The 25,555-nt window shown below is 42.8% G+C and overlaps 1 protein-coding gene across 4 annotated transcripts in view; it reads right to left on the bottom strand.

Moving 5' to 3' along the window:
* CELSR1 (cadherin EGF LAG seven-pass G-type receptor 1) overlaps positions 1–25,555 on the bottom strand; it is a 148,316-nt gene that overhangs the window by 14,732 nt on the left and 108,029 nt on the right. For all 4 annotated transcript variants that reach the window (XM_081929117.1, XM_081929114.1, XM_081929115.1 and 1 more), the window contains exons 9-25: positions 24,574–24,740; positions 23,666–23,851; positions 22,466–22,579; positions 21,826–22,000; positions 20,616–20,757; positions 20,184–20,304; positions 19,178–19,361; positions 18,457–18,558; positions 17,273–17,367; positions 16,294–16,503; positions 15,539–15,722; positions 14,714–14,857; positions 13,732–13,933; positions 12,469–12,636; positions 9,863–9,989; positions 7,878–8,078; positions 5,134–5,308 (exon numbers count right to left, since the gene is read on the bottom strand). In XM_081929117.1, the coding sequence (XP_081785243.1) occupies positions 5,134–5,308; positions 7,878–8,078; positions 9,863–9,989; positions 12,469–12,636; positions 13,732–13,933; positions 14,714–14,857; positions 15,539–15,722; positions 16,294–16,503; positions 17,273–17,367; positions 18,457–18,558; positions 19,178–19,361; positions 20,184–20,304; positions 20,616–20,757; positions 21,826–22,000; positions 22,466–22,579; positions 23,666–23,851; positions 24,574–24,740 (2,697 nt within the window). The remainder of the gene's footprint in view (positions 1–5,133; positions 5,309–7,877; positions 8,079–9,862; positions 9,990–12,468; positions 12,637–13,731; positions 13,934–14,713; positions 14,858–15,538; positions 15,723–16,293; positions 16,504–17,272; positions 17,368–18,456; positions 18,559–19,177; positions 19,362–20,183; positions 20,305–20,615; positions 20,758–21,825; positions 22,001–22,465; positions 22,580–23,665; positions 23,852–24,573; positions 24,741–25,555) is intronic.

Below are 25,555 nucleotides of genomic sequence, written 5' to 3'. Positions count from 1 at the left end.
GCAAAGGATCATAATTTTACTTGCCTGTCAGCTACCAGAACAATGCATTGTTTTCTAAGGAGCCTACTTCTGAACTTTTCAAGTCCTGACTTCCTGGGAAACCATGCATGACTCACAATAAGCTGTCAGCAAACCTTATCGTCTGCTTTGTTCTGCTACCGCTGATCATTTGCAACAAATGTTTGGCTTGCATTATTAATTATTGTGCAAACATACATAAGGAGTGGGACTGGTCAAACTGTAATTTATAGTTTTGCACTAGGAAAGCAGACAACACACACACACACACACACACACACACACACACACAGTTGAAAAGTTTATATTTTATAAAGCAGAAGCTGCTGACTGCTTTGAGCCAGTGGACACATTTTGAATTTTGAGGAAGTGTTTTGGGCACCAGTCACAAAATGGCTTTATTTTGGGTGTGCAGCATCACACCAAATGGCTCCATTGGTGTGTGGCATGACAACAAATGAGAGAGAGTACAGTCATTTCTCCTCCTGCCCTGCTGCACAACCTCATGTTTAATACAGGAGTTCCTGTTGGTCCCGATTGTTGAAATAACACGATAATGATTTCCCCTCCAAACAATGTTGCTGATGCTGTCAAATAACAACAGGGGACATCCCCTGGTACTAGAAAAAGTACCGCCCCACAGCCCCGCCAGGGATGTGTGGTGGCACCTGCGAAGTGGTGGCAGGTTCTGGCGAGATCTTGCAGCACACACAAGATAATGCAGCATCTCACCAAAAGCAACCACTACTGCTGCCTCTCCATTGGCAGTGGGGTGAGCGTGGAGCCCACGGGAGTGCCCCCTCTTGGGGTTTCGCTGCCCCAAATGGCTGCCTCAGCTTGCCTTGTGGGTGGGCCGGCCCTATTATTTATTGAACTTATATACCGCCCTATACCCAGATGTCTCAGGGCAGTTCACAGAAAAGATCAACATAAAAATCAATATATATATAATCAAAATAAAAACAACAACCCAATAACCCCCCCAAAAAGATGTCCACATTTTAGAAGGGATGTCAGTCATATCAACCAAAGGCCTGGTTAAAAAGGAACGTTTTTGCCTGGTGCCTAAAGGTGTATAATGAAGGCGCCAGAAGAAGTTCCCTGGGGCGAGAATTCCACAAACAGGAAGCCACTACAGAGAAGGCCTGTTCTTGTGTTGCCACCCTCTGGACCTCTCGAGGAGGAGGCATACGAAAGAGGGCCACAGAAGATGATCTCAGGGTCCGGGTAGGTTCATATGGAAAGAGGCGGTCCTTGAGGTATTGCAGTCCTGAGCTGTTTAAGGCTTTATAGGTCAAAACCAGCACTTTGGATTGGGCCCTACAGAGCAGACACACCTGTACCTGCTTCTCGCATGCACACAAGACACTCCACGTGTGAACAGCCACACAAAGATTTCTCCTCTCTTTGCCATGCATACTTCCTCCCTCAATCCCTCTTTTCTACAGGCCTTCCATACACACAGACCACACATACAGCTCTATCCCACTCTGACCAAATTCACCCCCCCTCTCTTTCACAGGCCACACATGCATAGAGACCACAGATACAGACCCCCTTCCTCTTCTCTCTCATACACACATGCACATACTCACAGAAAGAGGCCACACACGCATCTCCCTCCCTCTCTGCCCTCCATCACCCACCCCAGCATCCTTGAATGAACACCCCCCACCCCACATATCTGTACATACAGAAAAGCGCCTCCATGGGTGAAGGAAGTACTTGCCATCAGCTCCAAGTGGCTGGCGAGCAACAAACAGCTGAGCAAATCGGACAATCCCTGCTGCTCCTTTCTTACCCCAGACAAAGAGCCCCTTCATGGGAGTGAGGCAACTCCCGGCTGCCAGCCCCATATTTAGTTTAATGGGTTAAACTGATCCGTTTTAAAGAGTATCCCACATTAATCAGGCAGGAATTGATTTTTTTTAAAGTATAACCTAAGCACATACAAAATCGGAGGTGGCAGTGAGCAGCTTAAAAGCATTCCGCTTCCCTTGCGTAGAAGGGAATGCCTTGTATAAAATGTTGCTTGCTGGGCATACTCTTAAAAACAAAGATTGTTTTACTCCAGTTTTATTCACATTACAGCACAGTCCTATGTTCAGAAGAGTTCCACCGAATTTATTCCCAGATATGTGTGCATAGGATTGCAGCTTTAACTAACTGATTAAAAGTCATGCAATTAATTGGCTACCATTTTAAAAACTGCGTGACAGCTCTATCAGCTATATTTAATTGAGCCTGCGGTGCACCACTAAGGATTTTTTTTATTAATGATTGCTATTTCATTAGCAGAAAATATAGAACAAGTAGAAACCCAGAAAGTTTAATTTAAATTGCTTTTGGCTTCAAACACTGCATACTTAGTCTTTCACACCCTGTTCTCCAACACCCCCCCCCCAAAAAAAAACCTTACAAGGAATACATCTCACAGCTCACTAATGAGACCTTTTAAACAGGAGCACAGAGGCCCAAGGTAGCTTTCTTTCAGCCCCAAGCACTGAAAATCCCTGGGTGCTGAACAGAACAAAGTAAAAAAAGCCAATGTTCCACATAGTCCAGCATCCTGCTCTCACAGTGGCTAACCAGATGCACAAGAAACAGGTTTTTTCCTGCAGTGCTCTCCTCACCACAGAACATAATTTTAGTGGGAGTTAGGCAAACTCTGGCTCTTCTTTCCTTTAAATGCGCTTTAAAGACACCTTTTTTTTTAAAAAAAGGGGGGGAAGGTGTTTGGACACAGAAATGTCATGCAGGATGCTGGCTAAGAATAATCGATCGTGCTATTTGTCCAGTGTCGGTTTTTCTTTTTGTTGTTGTTGAATGTAAAGGTTTTAAAAATTGTTTTACAACATTCTACTGATCGTTTGTTTGATGCATTGTATTAAGTATCAACAGCTATGCAAGGTAATGGTCCTTAAAATGCAGCAAAGAAATCTTCTAAGGAAAGAAAATTAAAATATGCATAACTTAAAAATATGGTGAGGTAGGTAGCAACCAAGGAGAGGGTTTTTTGTGGGTTTTTTTGGTGTAGTGGAAACTCAGCTATGGAGAACAGCTTCCTTGCAGAACGGCTTGCTTGGTGCCTCTTTTGTGGCCTTTTGGCACCAAATAGAGACCTTTTCATTCATCCAGTCTTTTAAACTGTTTGAAACCAGGGCTGCAAGTGATTTATGCTGTCTCTGTTGTTGAATTGTTGGTTTTAATTGTTATATATTGCACCTCTAAGGTTGTTTGTTATAAGACACCGGGGGAATATTTACTGATGGGTGGCAATATAGATGTAATTAAATAGTAAACAAAATAATAAATAATCGTCTGCAGGGTCACATTTTCTGTGCGCCTGAGGGAATATTTCTACCAGCCCAAGTGAAATCTAGAGCTTGTCCGCCTCTTTCTCTTCTCAGAATATGAAAAACACTGCAAGCAACCAAGTAATTATAATAAAGTGAATGAAGTTATTCCTGAGGTATGTGTGCGATTCTTGTTCCAACTTGAATGCAGTTATGTTTTAAGTCCCTTTATCTGCACAGAAGTTACTTTAAGTAGGGCAAGAGGCACCCAGTACAAATGTGTGTCTCGTCTTCCTTTTGTGCCTGGAACTGCTCCTAATATCTAAAGCAGTGGTTTTCAACTAACACTGGCCTCTGTCCCTCTTTCCTTCCTTCCCTTCCTCTCATGCCCTCCTGTGTCTCTGCCTCCTAAAGGCTTGCACAGCTGTTTGTTGCAGCAGCCCTGGCTACAAGCTCCGCAGGCGAATGGTGACTCTGGGGCTGGCCAGGGGATGCTGGTTGCTGAGAGCTATGGCGGCCTCAGAGTAAGCAGGAGAGGGACCCCAGTCAGTCCTTGCCGTTGGGAATGAACAAACAAGTGGGAGGCTGAGCAGGTACTGCGCTGGCCTTTCTTGTGCTTGCTGTGTGCAAGGCCTGCCTGGGAGCTGAGTGCCCAGTGCCAAAGGGGAGCCTTTCTGCCATGAGGGGCTGGCAGCACCCGCTGCTGCCTCCCAAGGTAAGGTGCTGGCCTCACATTCACCTTTGGCCAGTCTCTGTTCCGCCACTAAGGCTGGGAGCATCCTCTTCCCAGGCCCCTGTGGGGCAGTGTGAGGAGGCACCTCTCTTTGGGACAGGAGGGGGAGTAGCTCAGAGACCAGAGGCAGCAGTAGCAGGTGCCCAGAGAACTCGCAAGAGGGGAAATGAGAGGAGGCCGAAGGAACACTCCACAAGGGAGGGTGTTCAAAAAAGGGTGAGAGGTTGCTAGCTTTGCAGGCAAGGGGCGACATAACTGGACTCCTAAGCCCCACAGGGGTGCCACAAAAAGAATGTAGTTGGTCAAGGGAGCCATGGACTTAAAAAGGTTGAAAACCTCTGATCTAAAGGCACCACTGATAAGTATAATCCTAAGGATGCAACTACTTCTTGAATTAGGCCCAGCACGAGGAAAGGGGAGTGATTATAGGGCCTATATCCATTGATTTAAAAACAGTGTCTCTACACAGGGAACTGGAAGTCCGTATGGAAGTGTTTCAGATATGGGGCATTATTGAACAATTCAAAGTAAAGGTAAAGGGACCCCTGACCATTAGATCCACTTGTGGCCGACTCTGGGGTTGCAGTGCTCATCTCGCTTTATTGACTGAGGGAGCTGGCGTACAGCTTCCAGGTCATGTGGCCAGCATGACTAAGCCGCTTCTGGCGAACCAGAGCAGCGCATGGAAACGCTGTTTACCTTCCCACTGGAGCGGTACCTATTTATCTACTTGCACTTTGACGTGCTTTCGAACTGCTAGGTTGGCAGGAGCAAGGACCGAGCAACGGGAGCTCACCCCATCACGGGGATTCGAACCGCCGACCTTCCGATCGGCAAGTCCTAGGCTCTGTGGTATGACCCACAGCGCTACCCGCGTCCCGAAAAGTTCAAAAGCCAGAGCTAAATAGCAAAACTTAAAATGTCAGGCATCTCAAGTAGAGAACATGCAGTGATGTCACCAGGTTCCCATGACTCTTTGAAAGGAAGCCATGACAGCCATACTGATAGAAGACAGTTGTAAGTTTGTAGTGCAGATATCTCCCCACCATATTAGTTTTTCCTCCTTCATCATCTAATTTTCCTTACCTGTTATAATGGCAGGAATCCCCCAGCCCATGACGTAGTAGAACCTCATGTGTCCAAAGTTGATGTTTCTCACTTCCGTCAGCATCCGGTAAATGTGAAGCTGTTCGACGAACATCCAAGCGAAGGTGCTCATGTAGAAGTAGTGCAAAAGAATGGCTATCACCGTGCACACAAACTAGAGAAAGAATGAGGCCATGAAATTAGAAAGGCCTCTGCTGAGCCACAAAATAATCTGGCACAAGAGATGGACTTTCGTTAGACATAAACAAGCATCTAAACTTAGAGGTAGCCTTTAGCAATCACAACTTCCCTAATTACAGAAAGTTTATCCTAATGTAGTAGTGCTCTTTTAGAAATACTTGCACAACATCTGCCTTGCCAAGATGAATGCAGCCTCCTAGCCATGTACAGTTGCAATCGAACTGTAATCGAACCCCATTGCAAATCAGGTTTATTATCAAAATTTACAGACCTCCAGCTGTTTGCAATGAGCAAATCAAACAAAAGCAATTGAAATAGCTCAACATGAATAGATGCTTCAAGTGGTTCCCCCAGATTCAGCTGAAATTGCAATTTAGCGCTTTGTTCAAGCCTGGACTAACTGCAGCTAGCCTAAAGGGTGGTTTACTACATAGGTGGGGAACCTGTGGGTCTCCAGATTCCAACTCCCCCTCAGCCCCACAAAGCATAGCCAATGATATGGGGTAATGGGAGTTGTAGTCCAGAAACATCTGGAGGGACACACGCTCCCTTCCCTTCAATGACAGTTTAGGGTTTGGATGTAACTCAAAGCTGATTAATCAGAAAATGGAAGCTGAAGCTTCTGATCTCCTCCGTGCAGCCATAATGGAGGAGTTGGTGGTAATATACCAGATCAAGACACCTAGGTTCATCCCTGTAACAATAAAGCCTAGTTTATCATTCCATCTGAATGCAGTCACCATCTCTTACACTGGACTACTGGGGAAGGGTGAGTACACTGGCACTTGGCCGCCTCCTCTAATCAAGGCATTCACAAACAAGTCGGGGAGGAACCGAACCTCCCCTGGCAGCCCTACAGACCTGCCTCACACTTTGAGAACTATGGATTTAGTTGCTCTGGCTAGTTCTTTAAACAAAACTAAAAATATGGCCCACAAAATAAAAAAAAAAGTTTTTACTGCTCTAAACCTCGTGTGTGTGTGTGTGTGTGTGTTGGCTTCTAAAAATATTAGTTTTGTACAGGTCACCATGATGAAAACTATTATTTCAGGTATGCAACAAAGAAAATATATCATCCCCCCCCCCATCAATCATCCACGGATGATTGAAACCTCTCCCTGCCATGTTACTGTTGCTTTACAGAAACTTATAAAAGCTAAACCAAATGACGAGGAATTCCATTTCATGTGTGCTCCCACATTCTTTGACTTTTCATGCTCATCCGCGTGTGACTCCTTGGACAATTCTTATTCCACAAGGAAGGATTAATAGTTGCCTGAAACACAGTCACTGCTTCAAGGAGTGGCCCTTTACTGTGCAATACGTAGCTTGCTAAAGAAAATACCTTAGCAAATGGTTTAAGGAACAGAAACAGGTAGCAATGTATTGTTGTTAATTGAGGAAAAAGAGGGGCAGAAGACTGCTGTTCTCATGCTAACATAAAGGAAATTGGTTTCTGGAAATTCTATCAAACAGAAATACGGGTTTATAAAACACAAACAGGCCCTTTGAAGTGACTTGTTGAAAACGAAGGATGGGCACAATAATTTTTAAAGAACCACCCGCAGGAAAGATGATGCAGCACTTACAGCTACGGTGAAGCTTGAAATCCTAAACACAAACTAATTTCCCTGTATTAGTAATAGAGCCTTCAACCTCTGAGACCTCCTGCTGACAGAGCAACAGACCGCCAGGCATCAGAGATATTAGGTCAGGGGTAGGCAACCTAAGGCCCAATCGCCTTCTAAATGCGGCCCTTGGACGGTCCGGGAATCAGCATGTTCTTACATGAGTAGAATGTGTGCTTTTATTTAAAATGCATCTCTGGGTTATTTGTGGGGCATAGGAATTCGTTCATCCCCCCCCCACCCCCAAATATAGTCCGGCCCACCACATGGTCTGAGGGACGGTGGACCGGCCCACGGCTGAAAAAGGTTGCTGACCCTTGTATTAGGTGGAAATAAGATGGCAGCCACTGTGCTTCTTTCAACTCTGAAAGATGAAGAAGAAATAGTGCCAGCACCATTATTTCCCCAAAGCGCAAACACAGCTTTATTCTCCCTTTTCTTTTAAGGGCCTAGCGCTGAGAGGAGCAGCTATAACAGTCTCTTCCTGCTGCTTATTCCTGCCAACGCTCACCCCAAACCGCTGGCAAACTTACTGGGGGTCCTGATGGGGTGATGCTTTGGGGTGGGGTGAGACCTATCAAACCTGGCACGAGGCCTGCTTTGACCGAACGGGACGTTCTTCCCAGTAAGCGTGCAGAGGACTGGAGCCATGAGCAAGGCAGTCTTGCGCCCTCTTAACAATCTGTTAGCAGTTCTGAGTCTGCCTACGTTTGTCACAGGAACAGGGTAGGGTTCCTGCTTAAAGCCAAACCATCTGCCAGGCTTCTGCTTGTCCCAAACGGTGCTCAATTGAATGTGGGTTGGGGCCAGCGCAGCCTCAGCACCAAGCATTGCTTCTGTGTTCTGTTTCGTTTGGTGCCCTGTTAAAAGCTAGCAGGAGCCTGTCATGCGACAGGCATTGAAATTAACTCTTACCGGATTTTCTGTCTGGTTGATTCCTATCAGGAAGACTAACTCTGAGAAGAAGAGAGCAGCCACCAGGTTTTTGTGGATGCTGTGCAGGTTGGAGCGCAGGGTTCGGATCAGCACAAGGAGGACAAAGGTGAGCAGCAAAGCGACCAGTGAGATGGAGACCGTTGTGTAAGTGATAATCTTCAGGGGAAGTGCCTCACCATTCTGTGGAGTTAAGAAGAAGCATTTTTGCTACATGCCCTTTCTAACTGCTATATATAAAAAATGTTACTTGAGTTAATTTCACACACACCCAATCACATAGTGTAAGGAAGTAGGAACTGTAGTGACTCCAAAGAGTGATAAAAATGTCAGGTACCTTCAACTCACTTGATGGTTTTTCTTAGTAATAAAAAGAAAACCACAATTAAATTGGTTTCAAACCACCAAGTAAGTTTTTACTATTTTTTCCTTGCAAATTTATAGCTTCCTGAGGCACAGTGGAACCTCGGTTGTCAAACATAATCCATTCCGGAAGACAGTTTGACTTCCAAAACGTTCAACAACCGAGGTGCAAAAGGCTGTTGGCAAATTCAATTGAGAAAATTGAAAAACATGCAGCGGAAGCCGTTTGACTTCCAAGGCATGTTTGAAAACGGAAGCATTTACTTCCAGGATTTTGGCATTCAGGTTCTGAAACGTTAGTCAATGGAGACGTTCAAGAACAGAGGTTCAACTTTATATCCGGACCAATAGGAAAAAGCATCCTCTAAATTAGTAAACTCAAGTAAACCTTTTGTGAGCCTTTATGAAGATACAATCTTTCAAGAGGCAGGGGTAATTCCATGCACTGAATACTATGCTATTTATAGGTAGAGTGCAGATTCACTCAGCTACAGCTAACCTTGCCTATAATCAGATTTTTGTGTAGAATCTGTGGCCTGAAATATGAGACTTTCAGGCTTACTTATTTCAATGTTTCTAGCCCTCATAGTTTTGGAGATAAGAACGCAATTTTGCCTTGCCGGAACACGATCAGCAATTGGCTCTTACAGTCACTTACAGAAAGCTACAGAGCAGTGTGTGCATATAAACATAAGTGTATATCAACTGGCCTGCAGAGACCTGAGCAACCATCTTGGCTATGAAGGCAATAAGCAGGGCTTATTGCCAGGGATCCGTAGTAAGGAATGGCCTACATTCGCACCACCCTGCAGCTTACTGTCTTCTCCTTGATCATGGGTTAGCGACAGGGCAATGTCATTCTTCTCTGCATTTGGAAACATATGGGTAACTTCCGAAGCAGCTCTCAATTCTAACAGGTTGATTATTCAGCCAGGTGCAGGGCCTGTGACTTCCCTCCATCAAGATATCCAAGGACTTAAAATGGGCAAGCATGGACTGAAGTGCAGGGTAATGGTGCCCAGGCACAACTCTGTTAATATTTGGGAAGCCAAGGTTTACTGCCCAGTTTTTATGGCTGTCTATTCAATGGCCATTTTCATCCAGTTGGTTGTATCGGAAAAGAATAATGTCAGCTCCCAGAAGGTTTGCTGCGGAGCCTCCTCATCTGTAAAATGGGAGTCACGGCAGCTCCCGTCTCAAGCTTAGGGTGAATTAAAGCTGCAGAGCAACTTGGAAATTGGAAGGGTGAAAAAACTGATATTAAGGGATGGAAATTCCGGGTACTAGTTCTGTATATAATTAGCCATCCTGCCGCCTTGTATGGGCCTTCAGGGAACGTGATGGAGATGAACACATTCAACAGGAATGTGGTGGTGATGTAACTTGTTTCAGAGAAATCTACAGTGTAAGATGGTAGCAAGCAAAATAAATTAGTAAAAACAAGCAAACTAAGTGTAACAGGAATCGGTGTCAAGGCACGCCGTTCTGATAAACTGGTGATTTGCCTTTCAAGATAAACACAAAACACTGATGGAGGTCTAATCAAACCTGCTTAATTTCATAACTTTAGCAAACCAAAAAAATTCCCATGAAACTGCACTTACTTCACGTTTTGAAATATCCATTAGGACAGCAAAACTGGTCATATGGTTGCACTGGCAAACAATTCGGCTCTGGCTTCTAGAGAACAGCTCACATCCCTTTGAGGACCAGCCCCCGGTTTCTCCAATTCTAATCAATGGGAAATGAAGCAAAAAAACCAAGATCCAATGACATTTGTATGACTGGCCGACAGATGGAACTATTTCAATGACGAATTGCTATTTTCCTTAAATGGCCGCTTCTCCTTCACTCGCCGACTATTAAGTAGCAATGCATCTGTTCTGCCAATTTCCATGCACAGAACTTTGTGAGAAAATACAGACAGGAATAACCTGAATAAATTTGCTGCTCTCCATGTCTTCCAAAGAAGGGCAGCCATGTGTTCTACCATGACAGCTCCATAAGGCAAAAACAGGTAGTAGTAGCAGCAGCAGCAGTAAATAATAATAATGATTTATTATGTATACCTTGCCTATGTGACTGGGTTGTCCCTGCCACTCTGGGCGGTTAGGGAAGCACAAGAAGCAGATGCTTAAAATAGCAAGATTGCTGCTTCTTTAAACCTTGCCTCAACATGATAAATGTCCAAATTATATGCAGGTAGCCTAAATAAACTACATAACCCATTCTTACTACTTTATTAGGCTTAGCTGTCTCTTTGATCTTCAAATAGTATTGAATCTTCTCTTGGTTAACACACTGCAGTAAAACTCATTATTATATGTCTCTTTCTTTATTTGATATGTGTATATTTTTATGCTCTTCTATTGATTGCATAAGTGTATAGCTAGTGAAAGAGCCTGCGTTTCCCATGCTTTCAATATGCCATTTTGATGTATGGCATATTTTTTTGAAGAGGCGGTAATAGTTGTAATCTTAGCATACAGGAATGAAGGGCATGATCCAGAGAAAAGTGGGCACTTTAGGTCTCACTGACTGCACCTGGAGAGCAAAGAATGTGCTCAAATTTCTTCCGTTGAAATTATCAAGTTCCTGCCAAACTTAATAGCCCTCTTATCAAATGTATAGTTGCTACTGCTCTTGCTCCCAGGCTGGTAAGAGACTGTCTAAAGTCAAGATCAGAAACTGATGGAATCAAAACTAAATTTGGCCCCAGAAGGAGTGCCACTTAGCTGCCAAATCTGTCCATCAAGTGGAGAACTGGAGGGGTGTGATGGGAATTGTGTTTCTGGTAACACACCTGCCAGCACACAACCGAGAGATATGTGAGTTGGCGCCTTGATTCTCCATCCTTCACACTCAAAGTGGGCTTCCAAGAAAACTAACTGCTCACCAGGAGTCTAAAATTTACACCCATGTGAGCTGCAGAGCATTGGCACTGCAGGCAGAAGGCTCAGGTTCCGTCTCTGGCATCTGGAAGGAGCACTGGGAATGTCCCCGGTCTGAAACCCTGCAGAGCTGCTACCAGTCAGTGGAGACAATACTGATGGACCTTGATGGATCCAGTATAAGGCAGCTTCCTCTGATCCTGTCACAGTTAGCAAAGATGTAGGTAACATATGACTACCCCTTAGATATAAAAATATATGGATAGGAAACCTTAGCTGCACACAACATATTACTCGGCTTAAAGGGATATTTAAGAACGGTCTTAGGTATGAGCCCCATGATTTCCATCACCACTACAGCAAGCAGGGAACCACGGCCCCGTTCCCTCTACAGCTGTGATCCCAATGGTATTCACCCCTGTCTTCCAGGTGCAATTAGCAATGGAAAAAAGCTGCCATTGGCACCAATTGGATTGCAAATTCCAGGGCCGGGAGTAGATTTCCATTGGGATGGTGGCTGGAGAGAGAGGGGGAAGTTCCTTGCATGCTGTGGTCAGCATGGAAATCACACACATACCCCTTACATTTTTAAAGCCCCTGGTTTGGCTACAAGTCATGCAATTAAAATTACACGTAGGAAGACCCTTGCTGACATGGGAGCTCCAGCAGAACAACCCTCTGTTGGGCTGCATGAGCACAACATATATTGCAGACATAGGTATTTTATGCAAGCTCCCTTTTTTTCTCTTGCAAGGAAATCCTTAGAATAAACTACAATCCCACCCATAACATGGGTTTGGAAGATGAAATATAGAGAGGTCAGAGGTCTCACAGAATCCACTTCATTTCCGCCCACAGGCATGTATTTTTGATTTTTTTCCATTACAACCAATGAAGATAACTAATGAGAGCAAGAGCAAGTTACTGATAAAGACTTGCAGACTGCCTTTGGGCCAACTTGCATCTTCTCCACTTGGACAGTGTGTGGGCTCTCTCTTCTTGTGCTCCCTTTAGACTCAGATGATACTTGTTACAAGACGACACACACATTTCCTCCTACTAAGCAGCCTGCCTTAATTTTAGCCAAATGCTCTGTCTGGACTTTGAGCAGAAATGTAATGGGGCATGAAAAACCTCCTCCCTCTCTCAGCACCAGGGCTAAACACTGCTCTAAGATTTACCCTTCCTGATAGAAAGTGGCAGCACGCAGGATCATCACTGACTCCTATCTCAGATTAGCTGTATGAAGAAGACCCATTAATGTTACATGTTCACATGCAATAGCAACTTTCCAAAATAATACAGATTATGAAACATACGCAGTTGAGTGATTCCAGAACACACAGACCGGTTTTGTTCTCTCCTCTGTTTCCAGCAATGCATGATCAATCATAATGGGGCTGTCCAGAAGATTTGGTAAAGATTCCCCATCTCTGTAAATTATTGCACTGGTTATTGGCGTGTTTATGATGGGCCGATTGGGTAATCTGGAAAAAAAAAAACAGGGGAAAAACATACCATTACAGATGTGAAAACAAAGCTATAGTATTTTGCCCAGTTTCAGATGAGAGCTTTCCACTGAATTTAGATGGGTGTGGTGTTGGGATAAAGTCTGAAGGGGTAGTTCAAATGTGTAAAGGTAAAAGGTAAAGGACCCCTGGTTGGTTAAGTCCAGTCAAAAGCGACTATGGGGTTGTGGCGCTCATCTCACTTTCAGGCCAAGGGATCTGGTGTTTGTCCACAGACAGCTTTCCAGGTCATGTGGCCAGAAGGACTAAACCACTTCTGGCGCAACGGGACACTGTGACAGAAACCAGAGTGCACAGAAACACTATTTACCTATCTGCCATAGCGGCACCTATTTGTCTACTTGCACTGGCATGTTTTTGAACTGCTAGGTTGGCAGGAGCTGAGACTGAGCAATGGGAGCTCACCCCATAGTGGGGATTCAAACTGCCAACCTTCTGATTGGCAAGCCCAAGAGGCTCAGTGCTTTAGACCACAGTGCCACCCGCTGTGCATGCTTATCACATGTATGCTTATCATGTGATAACTGCAAGAATCAAGCGACAGCTTATGCATGTTACTGAGCCATCATAAATCAGAAACCGCGGATAGAACAATAGCCCGACATAACCTGAAACACTATATTTTTAAATGGAGTCAGGTCATATATTCTACTGCGAGACAATGAGTCATTAGAAATCAGGTGATGTACAAGCATGTGTGAACCTACCCTAAGAAATCTAACAGCTTCTTACCAAAATGATATCTCTTTTAACATAGATTAATTAGATTATAATTTAGAACAACAGAGGCAGCCTTGTGGATGAATAAAGTTGTGGTCAATATTGGTCCCACTGAGAGTAAACCCCCTAAAATAATGGCCAGGAATAACTTAAGTCTATTAATTTCAGTGGGTCTACTCTGAGAATTAAGTTTGTTAGCTACAACCAGTAAGTTTTGAAGACATATAGTATTAAAATCGCAACACGTGATTGCTCTCAGGTAGCAAGACCTTCCCATTCCAGAATACAATAGACAAATGCTACCCAAAGCAAATGAATGAAGCTCAGTTTTACCTCAGGCTCCTTCGGTCAGGATCATAGCTCTCAGGCAGAAACTGCCCCAGGGTTCGATATACAATCACGATAGCAACCGCATGCTGCGCAGTGTCCTCTGGATGCCGACGTTTTCTTTTTGCAAGCACATTTTTGTTCTTCAAAAGCTCATCTTCCATTTTAGAAGGCAATCTAAGGTTTGAAGGCTTCATCGTAGGAATGGCTGAAGATAAAACCAATGCCAAATTTTACTATCATCCAATGCTGGGGTTATGCTTTAAAGACCTAATTCTGAGCTTGCTAAATATGAAGTGATTTTAAAAGGACCCATTTATTTTTGCCTTATGAATATTGTAATTTACATAAAATCAAAACATGACTGGAGTCTCCCCCCCCCTTTAGATTTTCATATCAAGAAAATGGCCTTACGCTGAGCCAAACCTGGGATGAGTTGGTACAAATGGACCTGGTGGTACTCAGTTAATGGACAGGCAGGGGGAAACTGCTTCTTCTGTTTGTTGAGTGAACATTACCCATTCTCCAACCCCATATTGGGTTTTATCCAGACCTAGTCATGTTTGAAGTAGATCCGTTGGCTAGCTTAAATCCTGTTTACTTCACTGGGCCTCTCCCTGGGGAGGATTTTTGTTGTGAGGTGTTGTTTTGTTTTGTTGTTTTTATGTGTGTTGAGTTTTGTGTTACTTATTTATTACTATTTATTTGATTTATATACTGCCCTTCATCGAAAGATCTCAGGGCAGTTCACAAAGTAAAATACAGGATAAAAACATAAAAGTAAGTAAAACAAAACAGCAAAACAACCCCCCTCCTTCCCACAGACACATTTAAAAGGCTGCATTTTTTCCTGGGAACTGTCCTGAGATCTATGGATGAAGGGCCGTATACAAATTTAACAACAACTGGATCCAACTGCCTTTGTCTCATAGCTGATCTGAGAATTCACATTACAGGTTTCCAAACGCCTGCAGAATAAGAATCCTACCTTTTCTATCGGAAGCTCTGAACAAAGTATCAGGAAACAAAACAGACGATTCCAAATCTCTAGGATAATCTTCTTTAATCGCATCAAACCGTGGTACTTTAGCTCCCGTAAAATTAGACTTTTCAAAGATGTCAACAGCAATAACTAAACAGATAAAAAGAGTTTGCTGTAATACATATTTCTGCCACATACAAGTCAAACACCCAGTGGTGTTTTAGTAAACGTGAGGCTTTATTAGCTTTGTAAACTACATGGATGTTGAGAAGAAATCTGGATCTATTATTGTACATCATTCACACAATCTTAATAATATAAGATAAATGACTAAGGCTTATTCTATGCTAGTCTACTCAGAGTAAACCCATTAGTTAATATACATTTATTTCACTGGCTCTACTCTAAGTAGAACTTAGTTGAATGCAACCCACTGAATTCAATGGGAGGAATTCAATAGTAGTAGTAGTAGTAGTAGTAGTAGTAATAATAATAATAATAATAATAATAATAATAATAATAATAATAATAATATTTATACCCCAGCCACTCTGGGCGGCTTACAGCACATAAAAAATTGTAAGACATTAGACAATAAAAAAAAATCCCAATACAGTGTTGCCTTCAAGGAGATTGCTCTGCCAGTGCAAGCATTTCTGTTTGCCTGATGGAACAATCTCCCACTCACATTGTTCTGGGGGTTCTCCTGACCCCCCCAGACACAAAGCCTTTTTAAAATTAATTAATCTAGCCAATGAATCAAATAAACATTGCAGGCCTAGGCCTGAAGCATTAGGAAGTCATATCTGATCAAGAACGACAGCTACTTACTCATGTTTGTGGTAACCGTTATGAAAGGTTTCATGTAGGTTTTTTTCATGTTCTTGGCTACGTTACTGAAATATTCCTCATAGTGTTTCAGCAAGTGTGCTGCGCCCCCCTCTGTCCTCTGGATGTGTTCCCAGTGCTCTTTGGCACGAGGGTCCAGTAGAGCACTACCTGCTTTTATGATGTTCTAGGAGAAAGAAAGGGGGAAATGCTACACACAAAATGAAAGAACAATACTTCCTGTCCCCCCCAAAAATATTGTTGCTACAGGTAAACATGCAAATGAAACAATGCAGACACATCCTGCTGTAGTCTTGCTTAAAGATTTTTTTTGGGGGGGGGGGTACCGAGGCTGTTTTATTTTAAGTATTTCACATGATCCAAGATTTATAAAAGCAACAAGAGAAAAATAACATAAAATCACTGGCTCTATAAAATAGGGAAATAGCTATCTGCATTTGTTTTCAAGTGAAATGCATTTACAAGAGATTTGTCTGTTCTGTGACTTTTCCGAACAGCAGTTATTTTGGGGACTAGACGATGCATGCGTCCAGTACATCCTACTCAAAGCCTTCGCAAAGTCTCACTCTTCAGAAACACTTAAAGGATCACCGTATGCTGTGCAGTTTCCGCAGCCAACTTTGTGATGTCTCCTTGCAGGACGTGGGTAGGACTGTGGTATGGAACACATCTGCGCTATTTCTGGAGCTAAAGTGGCGCAGCCCAAGTTTTCTCAGTATCGGTTCAGTATTTCTTACCTCATTGAAATCCACATCCCTTGTTGCAGCTAGATCAAACCCCTGCTGCTCGCTTTCATACTGCAGTACCCTGAGCATCATCTGGTAGGCGGTCCGAATGTCATTTCCATAGAAGGAGCCCGTGTGGTTGGTGGCATTCTGCAGCACTTTGGCTATGTGCACTGACTTGTCGCCGTCCATGTTGGTCTCGTTACGGATAAGCTTTTCATTCTGAAGACCCAAAACAACAAAGGCTCCAACTTAGCAAGCAAACTCCACCTCTCTTCCATGTCAAAGGGCTTAATGGGATGCTGATTCCCCAAGTCTGTAGATCTACATGCAGCGCAGTGAGAAACTGACTCCTGGACTTGGGCATATTGAAACACACTCCGCTCACAGCGCATGCAGACTGTCATGTGATCAGGTATATGTGTGTGTTTGTGGGTGCACATCTGTACACATGTAAGAGGATACTTATGAGCCCAACACTTATTTCTGTGTTCCACCATGTGTACTGCCTGCCTAAACACTGAAAGACTGTGTGAACCAGCTCTTGGTGGCCTCTGCAGAATCTCAGATACAGAATCTGCACACACAGAACCCAACAATCAAAAGCTTAAACTCCACCAGAGGAAATACTAATGTTCCTACCCGGTTTACATAATTAATGCTCTGAGCATATTCTGTGTGGCAGAGAAAAGGCACTTCCTGCTTGGTTCCAGTTTGAATAGGAGCGTTAAAAGTTTCTGTAGCAGTAGCAGCAGGCAGGACACGTGAACGCTCAGAGAACTCTAAAGCGAGTAACAGTCATAGGTAAAGAATTGGGTTTTTTCTCTCTTTGTGACACACCTGTAATCCCATGTAGGAATGTGCAGTTCTCACCCTGTGGGCATAGCAGTTACTCGGCAACGATTTCCAGCAATATTAAAGGGCAACTACGGCTAAAACACAATGCACAAGTCAGCAGACATTCGGTTCTTCCAAAGCATCCTGTACTTACCATGATTTTCAGATCCACAAAGGCAAGGGTAGTACAGTTGAAAAGTTCGGGAGGGAGCCAGCCTTTCTCGCTGTTACAGTGACGAACAGCATTTCCTTAAAAAGAAAATGTGTTTGTGACAGAGACAATAGTTGACGGCCATTTGCCACATTTAAAACTACAAATGTTGAGCTTTGGGTTATCTTAAAGAAGAGTATTTATTGTAACTTAGAAGGCAGAATGGGCAGGGACACAGAGGGGCAGATTTCATGCCACATCTACAGTCCTGCCAGACTGTGGGGCGGTGGCACTTTCCCCACCTATTTTCTGTGGCAGCTCCAAAGTAGCACAGAACTTGGGGCTGGGCCAGCTCTGGATCTAGCAGATCCACAGTCAGGCCTGCCCTGTGTCCAAACATCCAGCAGAGGACTGGCCTCTCTTGGTGAAAACTCCACCAACAGAACCTGGTGGAGCGACACTTCCACTGAATCCAACTCCTACCATCAGCACAGATAAAGGGTTAGAACTGCTGTGTCTAGAATAAAAACTTGGGTATCAGGAACTGTTAGAAATATTACAGGTGTTCTAAGGCATAATTCTCTATCAGTGACCAGGGCTTTGTCTGTCCATTATTTACCATTTAAATTACATACACATCACAATGGAAAACATGCAGTGATGTTGCAGAATGAAAGAGAATGTATCAGTTGTATTTTCGGTACAGGGTTTTTCTTTTCCCATATTGTAGGAGTGGCCAACTTCCAAGAGACTGCGATCTACTCACAGAGTTAAAAACTTTTTGGGGGGTTCGGGTCAAAGTTGTTGAGTTTTTTTCAGGGAGGAGGTAAAATGTTGAGCTTTTTTTAGGGGAGCCACAGCTGTTCAGCTTCTTTGGGGGAAGCCAATGATCTACCAATGATCTACCGCAGACGTCCATTGATCTACCAGTGGATCACGATCTACCTGTTGGACATGCCTGCCATATTACAACCATTTCATGATTTTTAACGTTCTACCTCCCATTGTATTGCTTAAAAAAAGTATTCTTAATAGTTTCATGTTGATTAAACTTTGTCTATGCTATGCAGTTTCTTGTCTTCAGGCTCTAATAATACACTCTGTGTGTACAGCAATGTTTTAGAATCTCACCCCCCCACCCCCTGATGCTACAATAACACTTTCAACATGTTAGCGGCAGTACTTACCTGTTGATCCTTTGGGACAGGGCACTGCAGCAGGCAGCCCAAATTTGGTCTGTGGCCACCATATGCCAGCTTCAAATGCTTTGGGGCATCCATTGTAAACCACTATGTAAGGTGGAAGGGAAAGAAAACATTTCTTTTTCTGATAATATAATAGCACTTAAGTTATAACAAAAGGGATTCTGCTTTGCTGAGGACAAACATTCAGACATTCTTAGTTCTATTCTGGACTTTGAAAGTAGGAGGAGAGGGTATTCATAAAACATGTCAATCGTCACTTTCAGTAGAAGCAAAGGATAAAGCAGCTTCTCATAAGATGCTGTAAGGTTTGTACATGCTTAAACTAGCAAGCTCATCTGAGAAGTTGCTACAAGAGATGTAGAAGGAGATCTGAACAAAGCAGCGGGCAATTTGTTCTGCAGAAAAAGCCTCCGTTGGAAAGGCAGTCACAGCTATTTGGAATATTCTGTTTACATTAAATTTGCCCACTGCCAGGATTCTCTTTTCTCTGAAATTCCATTTAACAATTTATTTTATTTATTACAGAAATCTTTCTATTGCCCTTCAATTAAAAAAATAATTATAGGATGCTTTACATAAGAGGAAAACATAGCAAGAATGAAAATGCAGGTGAAACAAATCAAAACAACAAAAAGAAGCAAAGATGAAAACGGATTTTAAAATTAAGTCTAAAATGGTCAGGTGTTGAAGTATGTATAGGTACCTTCACAGCCATGAACAGTAACTTCAGCAAAGGGATTATCACAGCGATTGCACTGTCGCCCAATCACTCCTGGCTTACAGGGACACTGCCCTGTTTCTAGGTCACAGGTGCGAGTGTGGGAACCAGAAGGGAAACAGTCACACGGGTAACAGCGGTCACTGCTCTGTGGTCTGTAATGGTTTGCCTGGAAAAAGAGAGAGGCTTCAGAGGTGCTTGCAAATCAAGGATATGAGCAGTGGGTAGAATTCACACTTCAATGCGATTTAAAGATTATCTCAGGTAAAGGAACATTCATCCTCGGTAAAAGGATGCTTAAAGTTGAGCGGAGAAAACTAGCCGAACAATCTGGACCTGAGAAGGTTGGTTTCAAAATACAGAGATGCACTTCTGAACCACAGTTTCCCCTCGAGTGTGAATGACTACTTAACAGCTTTGGACAAAACAAGGGCTGTCAAGTACTCTGCATGTTTCATCTCTTTTAAATGAAACATTCCCTTTCTATGTGTGTACTGGAGACAGAAACGTGTCCGAAGTGAACAACATTTCTGAAGTAACTACATGTTTTTACTTCAACAAATTATATACACGTGGCAAGAAGTTGTGACTAGTTCAGGCATGTGTATGAATGTATATGCAAAAGAGCTTGTGAGAGACCCAACTGGAGAAATTCTTCAAAGCTTATTCTGCATACTCTTAATTAATAATGTGCAGAAGGTGCTAAGTTTATTGCCGACTGAAAGTAAGTGTCTGCAGATTGTCCCAGCCAGCCCAAACAAAAATATAACCCTGTACAAGTTCATTTGGCCAATTCTCAGGTTGGCCAAATGTTTTTCTTCTTTTCCTTCTTGAAATGTAGCTATTGAAGCCAGCTTCATGGAAAGCAATATAGAAGGCTTGCAGAAATGATAGATAACATCAACACAACTGCTTCATTCTGAATTGCAGTTATTTCTTATGCTTTAGCTTGAACTTTAGTTCCACATGAAGTGAGCAATCTTTTGCTTACCTTACACCGACATATTCCATTAGTCTTATTGCAGTCAGGATCAAATCCCTTACTGATTTCACAGTTACATGGCCCGCAAATGGGATTTCCCCACCAACCTCTAGGACAAGGCAAATCAATTCTACAAAGAAGGTGGAAAATATATTTAATGTTCAGCTTCGGAGCTACAAAATGCTAAAAGATCTCTTTTACTGAAACCATTGAGGCATAGTTTGTCAAGTTATAGAAAATGGGAGGGAAGGTGGGTGAAAAAAATTATTATTGAATAAAAATAATGGTGGCACTCGTTATATAGCACTTGATGTGGAATTTGTTACAAATATGCACAGTTTCCCCAGCCACTCTGGGTGGCTCCCAATCAAGTGTTAAAAACAGTACAGAATTAAATATTAAAAAAGGAAGGCTAAGAATTAGCCAGTGTCATTTGCTTACTTGCTTTCACAATATTGCCCATAATAGCTTTGCCCACATTCACAGGTGTATCCATGAGAAGAGCTTGGCTTATGGACACAGGTAGAGACATGCTCACATGGGTTCAGGCTGCACACATCAACACATTCTGTCCCAAAGTACCCTGAGGAGACAAGGTTATAGACATATAGCAACTGCTTTGTAATTTATGACCTGTGCATCTCAGGAAAGCAGTCTATTTTATTCTTCTGCGCTAATAGCACCTCTTTGGTTATCAGGAAATTTATCTCCTCCTGCAATACACTGTCTAGAGAGATTACTGTTAACAGTGTTGTAAGGTTATACTTTTCTAAAAAGTTGGGATCATATTTAGGAGCAATTTCCGCCCACACACACATTCCCCCCCCCTTTTTTGCTTAAGGCATTAATTAAAAATATAGGGTTGGGCAGAGGAACCCTTTTGCCCAATTCAACACATACACACCCCAGTGCAAGAGAGTTTGGGTTGCAGTCTTACCTCTGAAGTAAACATGCATTAACTCAATATCATTTTGCAGGTTGAGGGCCGAGGAACACCTCTGCCTAGTCTACTGTCCCACCTAGCCCAGTGCAAAAATGGTGTGGATTGCAGCCTTATTTCTGAAGTAAGCACACCTTGGCTCAGATTCAGTTATGTAGTTTGAGCTTCAAAGTCAAACCCAGTTTGAAAGAAACTGCTTGCATAAAGACAGGGAGCATATTAAAACATTTTGAAAATTGAAACCATTATTTGTAATCTAAACAAATCAAATTTTGTTTTGCTTTTTCATCACATATTTAACTCTCTGATTATTTTCAAGCTCGTGTCAATCTTTCATTTTTCTCCTGAAAATCCCGTTCTGCAGCAAGGAGAAACCTTTCAAAATTCTGCAAACTAAAACAAATGGACATTTAACAGGTCTTTTAAAATGCAGCTTTTAAAAAAATGACATTGCAGAAGAATTTGCATTTTGGGTGGGATGCTTTTCTCCTCCAAGAGAAGGCATTCAAAATGAGTTCACGAAGATAATGGAGAGCAACAGGGTACCATCCACAACTATGATGGGTGCTTGCTATTCTTGATTTTTATGGGATTATGAGCATGGATTTCTGCAACTGTTGCCAAGTTCTTTAAGAACGTTCATAACCACAGAATTCGATAATCCCCCCAGGCTCTCATTACTATGAATAGTGTGCTTGAAGCCATTATTACCTGGATCACAGACACATGAATAGCTGTCCCAGTCATCGCTACAATAGCTGTGCTGGGGACAAGGGTTAGAATCACAGGGATTGTCCACTTCACAGCCTTCCTTGACATTAATCTTGATTGCCTGCTTCATGTTCAAAGTCGCTACATTGGTGGATGTTTCCCCCATTCTCACTCCCTGAAAAAGGAGTGAAGGAACATAAACAATGGTAACATCCAACTTGTGCCCCAGCTTTAACATGCAGTGTTAAAATGGCAGAACAGTATGCCTCCCCCCCCCTAAAAATAATAATTCCAAATCAGTCATGGAGAGCTAATGAACTGGAAACCATACTTCTTAAAAGCTGCTGTTAAAAGCAATCAAAACCAATAAACCACTGGATGCCACCCTGACATAAACGCTTAATTAAAATCAAACGGATCTGGGGACACAGTTATGTGCTTAAATTCTCATTAATTTAAATGGGACTTATGCCCATTGTCCTCATAATTGCCAACTAAGTGTCCAGTGTTTAAAAGAGATGCAGAAAAACAAATGAATACCACCCCTTTCTGCCCTCTACCCCAAATCGGCCCATTCCCAGAGGAGATGAGAATGCTTCTCATGGGTAAACATCCCCTCGTTACTTATTTCAGCTCTCACCTGGAGACAACCATAGAAGCCTTGCTGAACAGAGACTTGATCTCCAGAGACGCCTCCTACAATAATGCTTTTCATTTTAAGTCCAGGCAGCTGATTTCCAATCTGTACAGTGCTCTGAAATGAAGAACACAGCAAAGGAGATTGCCACTTCTTTATACATTCTCGGTTACAATATTTCACTGATATAGGGGACGTAATCAACAATAAACTTAAAGAGGTAATGGAAGCTGTTCGTGTTCTGCTTCAACAAGGAAGAATTTCCAAGAGGTAAAATGCCTTTTCTCCGTCAATTCAACTACAGGACAGCCAGTTCAGTCAGTCTTCTCTCTCTCTCTCTCTCTCTCTCTCTCTCTCTCTCTCTCTCTCTCTCTCTCTCTCTCTCTCTCTCTCTCTCTCTGTCTCTCTGTGTGTGTGTGTGTGTGTGTCTGTGTCTGTGTCTGTGTGTGTTCTGCAGCCAGGAAGAGATAAAAATCATTTGGTGCTAAAAATTTCTTATGGGCTCCGATGTGTGATATGTGAATTTTGGAAAAGTTGCAAAATCTAGCTTATTATAACTACAGAAACCATGTTATCCTTCATGGACCATTGGAGGAAAATGGGTTCTTTTGAAAATTATTTTTATTGAAAGGTTTTCATGGATAACAAAGGTACAGTGGTACCTCAGAAGTTGAAAGGAATCCATTCCAGAAGTCTGTTCAACTTCCAAAACATTCAGAAACCAAGGTGCGGCTTCCAGTTGGCTGCAGGAAGCTCCTGCAGCCAATCGGAAGACGCGTAAGCCATGTTGGATGTTTGGTTCCAAAGAATGTTTGCAAACTGGAACACTCACTTCCGGGTTTGCGGTGTTTGGGAGCCAAACTGTTTGACTTGCAAGGCGTTCGGGATCCAAGGTACAACTGTACATATAACATCTCTGTTTTCAGTTCATGCAGTCCTATCTGCAGGCGAGTTACATTTGGTGTCAGACATTGCTATCATAGGCTTTGTGAGGTTGGGTGTGAGGAGAAAGATATGGGGAATGAGAAGTGGGGCAAGGAAGGGGGGTAATGATGGAAAAAACAGGTTCTTGAACCCATTACAGACGTAAGGTAGAACAACTTGGCCTTGGTATAGTTCACAGTTATGCCGCCATATTGTATTACTAACAGTTGCTCATTCTGGTCTCATGTTTATGCTGAAAGGTTACTGATGCCACCTCACCTGATACATCCCATAATCCAAGGATACAACAGCCAGGTACTTGATGTCTTTGCCGTCTTTTGCACTCTTCAGTTCTATTAGCACATGATGCCACTCGCCATCACTGATTCGGGACTGAGTCATCCGCAAACTAGCCACCTGGTTCAGTCCATCGTAGACTTCAAATACCACATATCTGTTCAGTATCTGTTGAAAACATTAACTTTGGTTCATTGCTGGAAAAAACGGGTTCTATTTCAATCCCTTGTCATGTACTAGTAATGATACCTGCAGTCTGCATAGTTTGCATGTTCACCTGGGCTGTAAAGTCTGCAGCAAACCAAAGGTTGTGCATTCCAGACTATCCTATTACAGTGGTACCTCAGGTTACATACGCTTCAGGTTACAGACGCTTCAGGTTACAGACTCTGCTAACCCAGAAACAGTACCTCGGGTTGAGAACTTTGCTTCAGGATGAGAACAGAAATTGTGCTCTGGCGGCGCAGCAGCAGCGGGAGGCCCTATTAGCTAAAGTACCTCAGGTTAAGAACAGTTTCAGTTTAAGAACGGACCTCCAGAACAAATTAAGTTCTTAACCCAAGGTACCACTGTATTTGTTTATAAATATATATTGAGAAATATTTGTATCAATAGTCTCCCTTCCATTTGAATGCAATCTATTATTTTCTATCAGAAACGTCTGTTTATGGCAAATGGATTGATCATGCTGTAGAATTTAATTTCTCCTACCTGTTTGTTCTAGACTTGTTCTCGACTTGTTCTAAACTGCTATCTGGAGTAAACATACTAGGGAATAAGCCTCACTAGACGCTGTTGGAGCTGCTTCTGAGCAAACATGTATTGGACTGTGCTTTATGACTAAGTACAGTATACATATTTAAGTTTGGTGCTGTGTTGAACCAATCTACCTGAATGTTGATCTTGGACGCAACCCCTGCATTTGCTTGCATCAACATGCCATTAACCTTGCGCGTTCTAAACATGAGACCAATGTACCATGGCACAGAAATAGTGATATCAAGATCACTCCAGATGATGATGCTTTCTCCGTTGAAACGTTGAGGGAAAGGCATTACTGCAGCATTGGATAAAAAGAAAAGAAAACAAAGGCACAATTTTCATTGAAAGTTTTGAAATAGAGTGGGACACACACACACACACCACATAATTTTTTTCAGGACATTCTCAGTTGCACTGGCATAAATCAAAGCATGGCACTCCTAAGTGTGGCTGGCTGAGACTGTGCTCAGGACATCTCTTCCATGGAAAGTGGGATGTGGATAGACATGCTAGTGGATATTTGCCTGGAAGCACCCAAATCCAAGTGGGCATTGTTGAGTAAATTAAGGGCAAGTTGCAGTACTCAAGTGGTTCAGCTCTGGCAAAGAATTAGTGTCTACACTTTAAAGATAGCGAACTAATGGTCTTCACATGTTGAGTTACGGCTTCCAAGTGGTCTATTATGGGGCTTTAAATGTATGTGCCATGATAGCCAACACTTCCCTCAGTTTGGAGAAACACACTGCATCAACTACCAGTGGAAATCAATATCAACTAAGAAAGAGCAGATACAGCAGGCGCTTGTATGGCAGTATATAGATTGCAACCCTTTCGGAGCAGCTGATCTGTATATCGTCCTTAAATCCACATAAATGTTTAAAAGCTTTCGCCAGTCTGAAGCAACAAACCCTACAGCAAGCTTGCCGCAGAATAGATTCGTTCACTGCATTACAGGCATGCTGAGCTCAGCTATATGTGTAAAAAAGGGCATCATTTCTAATATCAACTTTATAAACACAAGGTAACTAAACCCAGTTTGAATTTTATGGTTCAGATTTTCAACAGCAATATGGGTCTGTCAAGCTCTACTCTCTAGGCTGTAGTAGACAT

The sequence above is a fragment of the Podarcis melisellensis genome, assembly GCF_964234715.1.
Source record: "Podarcis melisellensis genome assembly, chromosome: 10".
NCBI classification, from domain to species: Eukaryota; Metazoa; Chordata; class Lepidosauria; order Squamata; family Lacertidae; genus Podarcis; species Podarcis melisellensis.
This window is presented reverse-complemented; position numbering and strand designations above follow the sequence as displayed.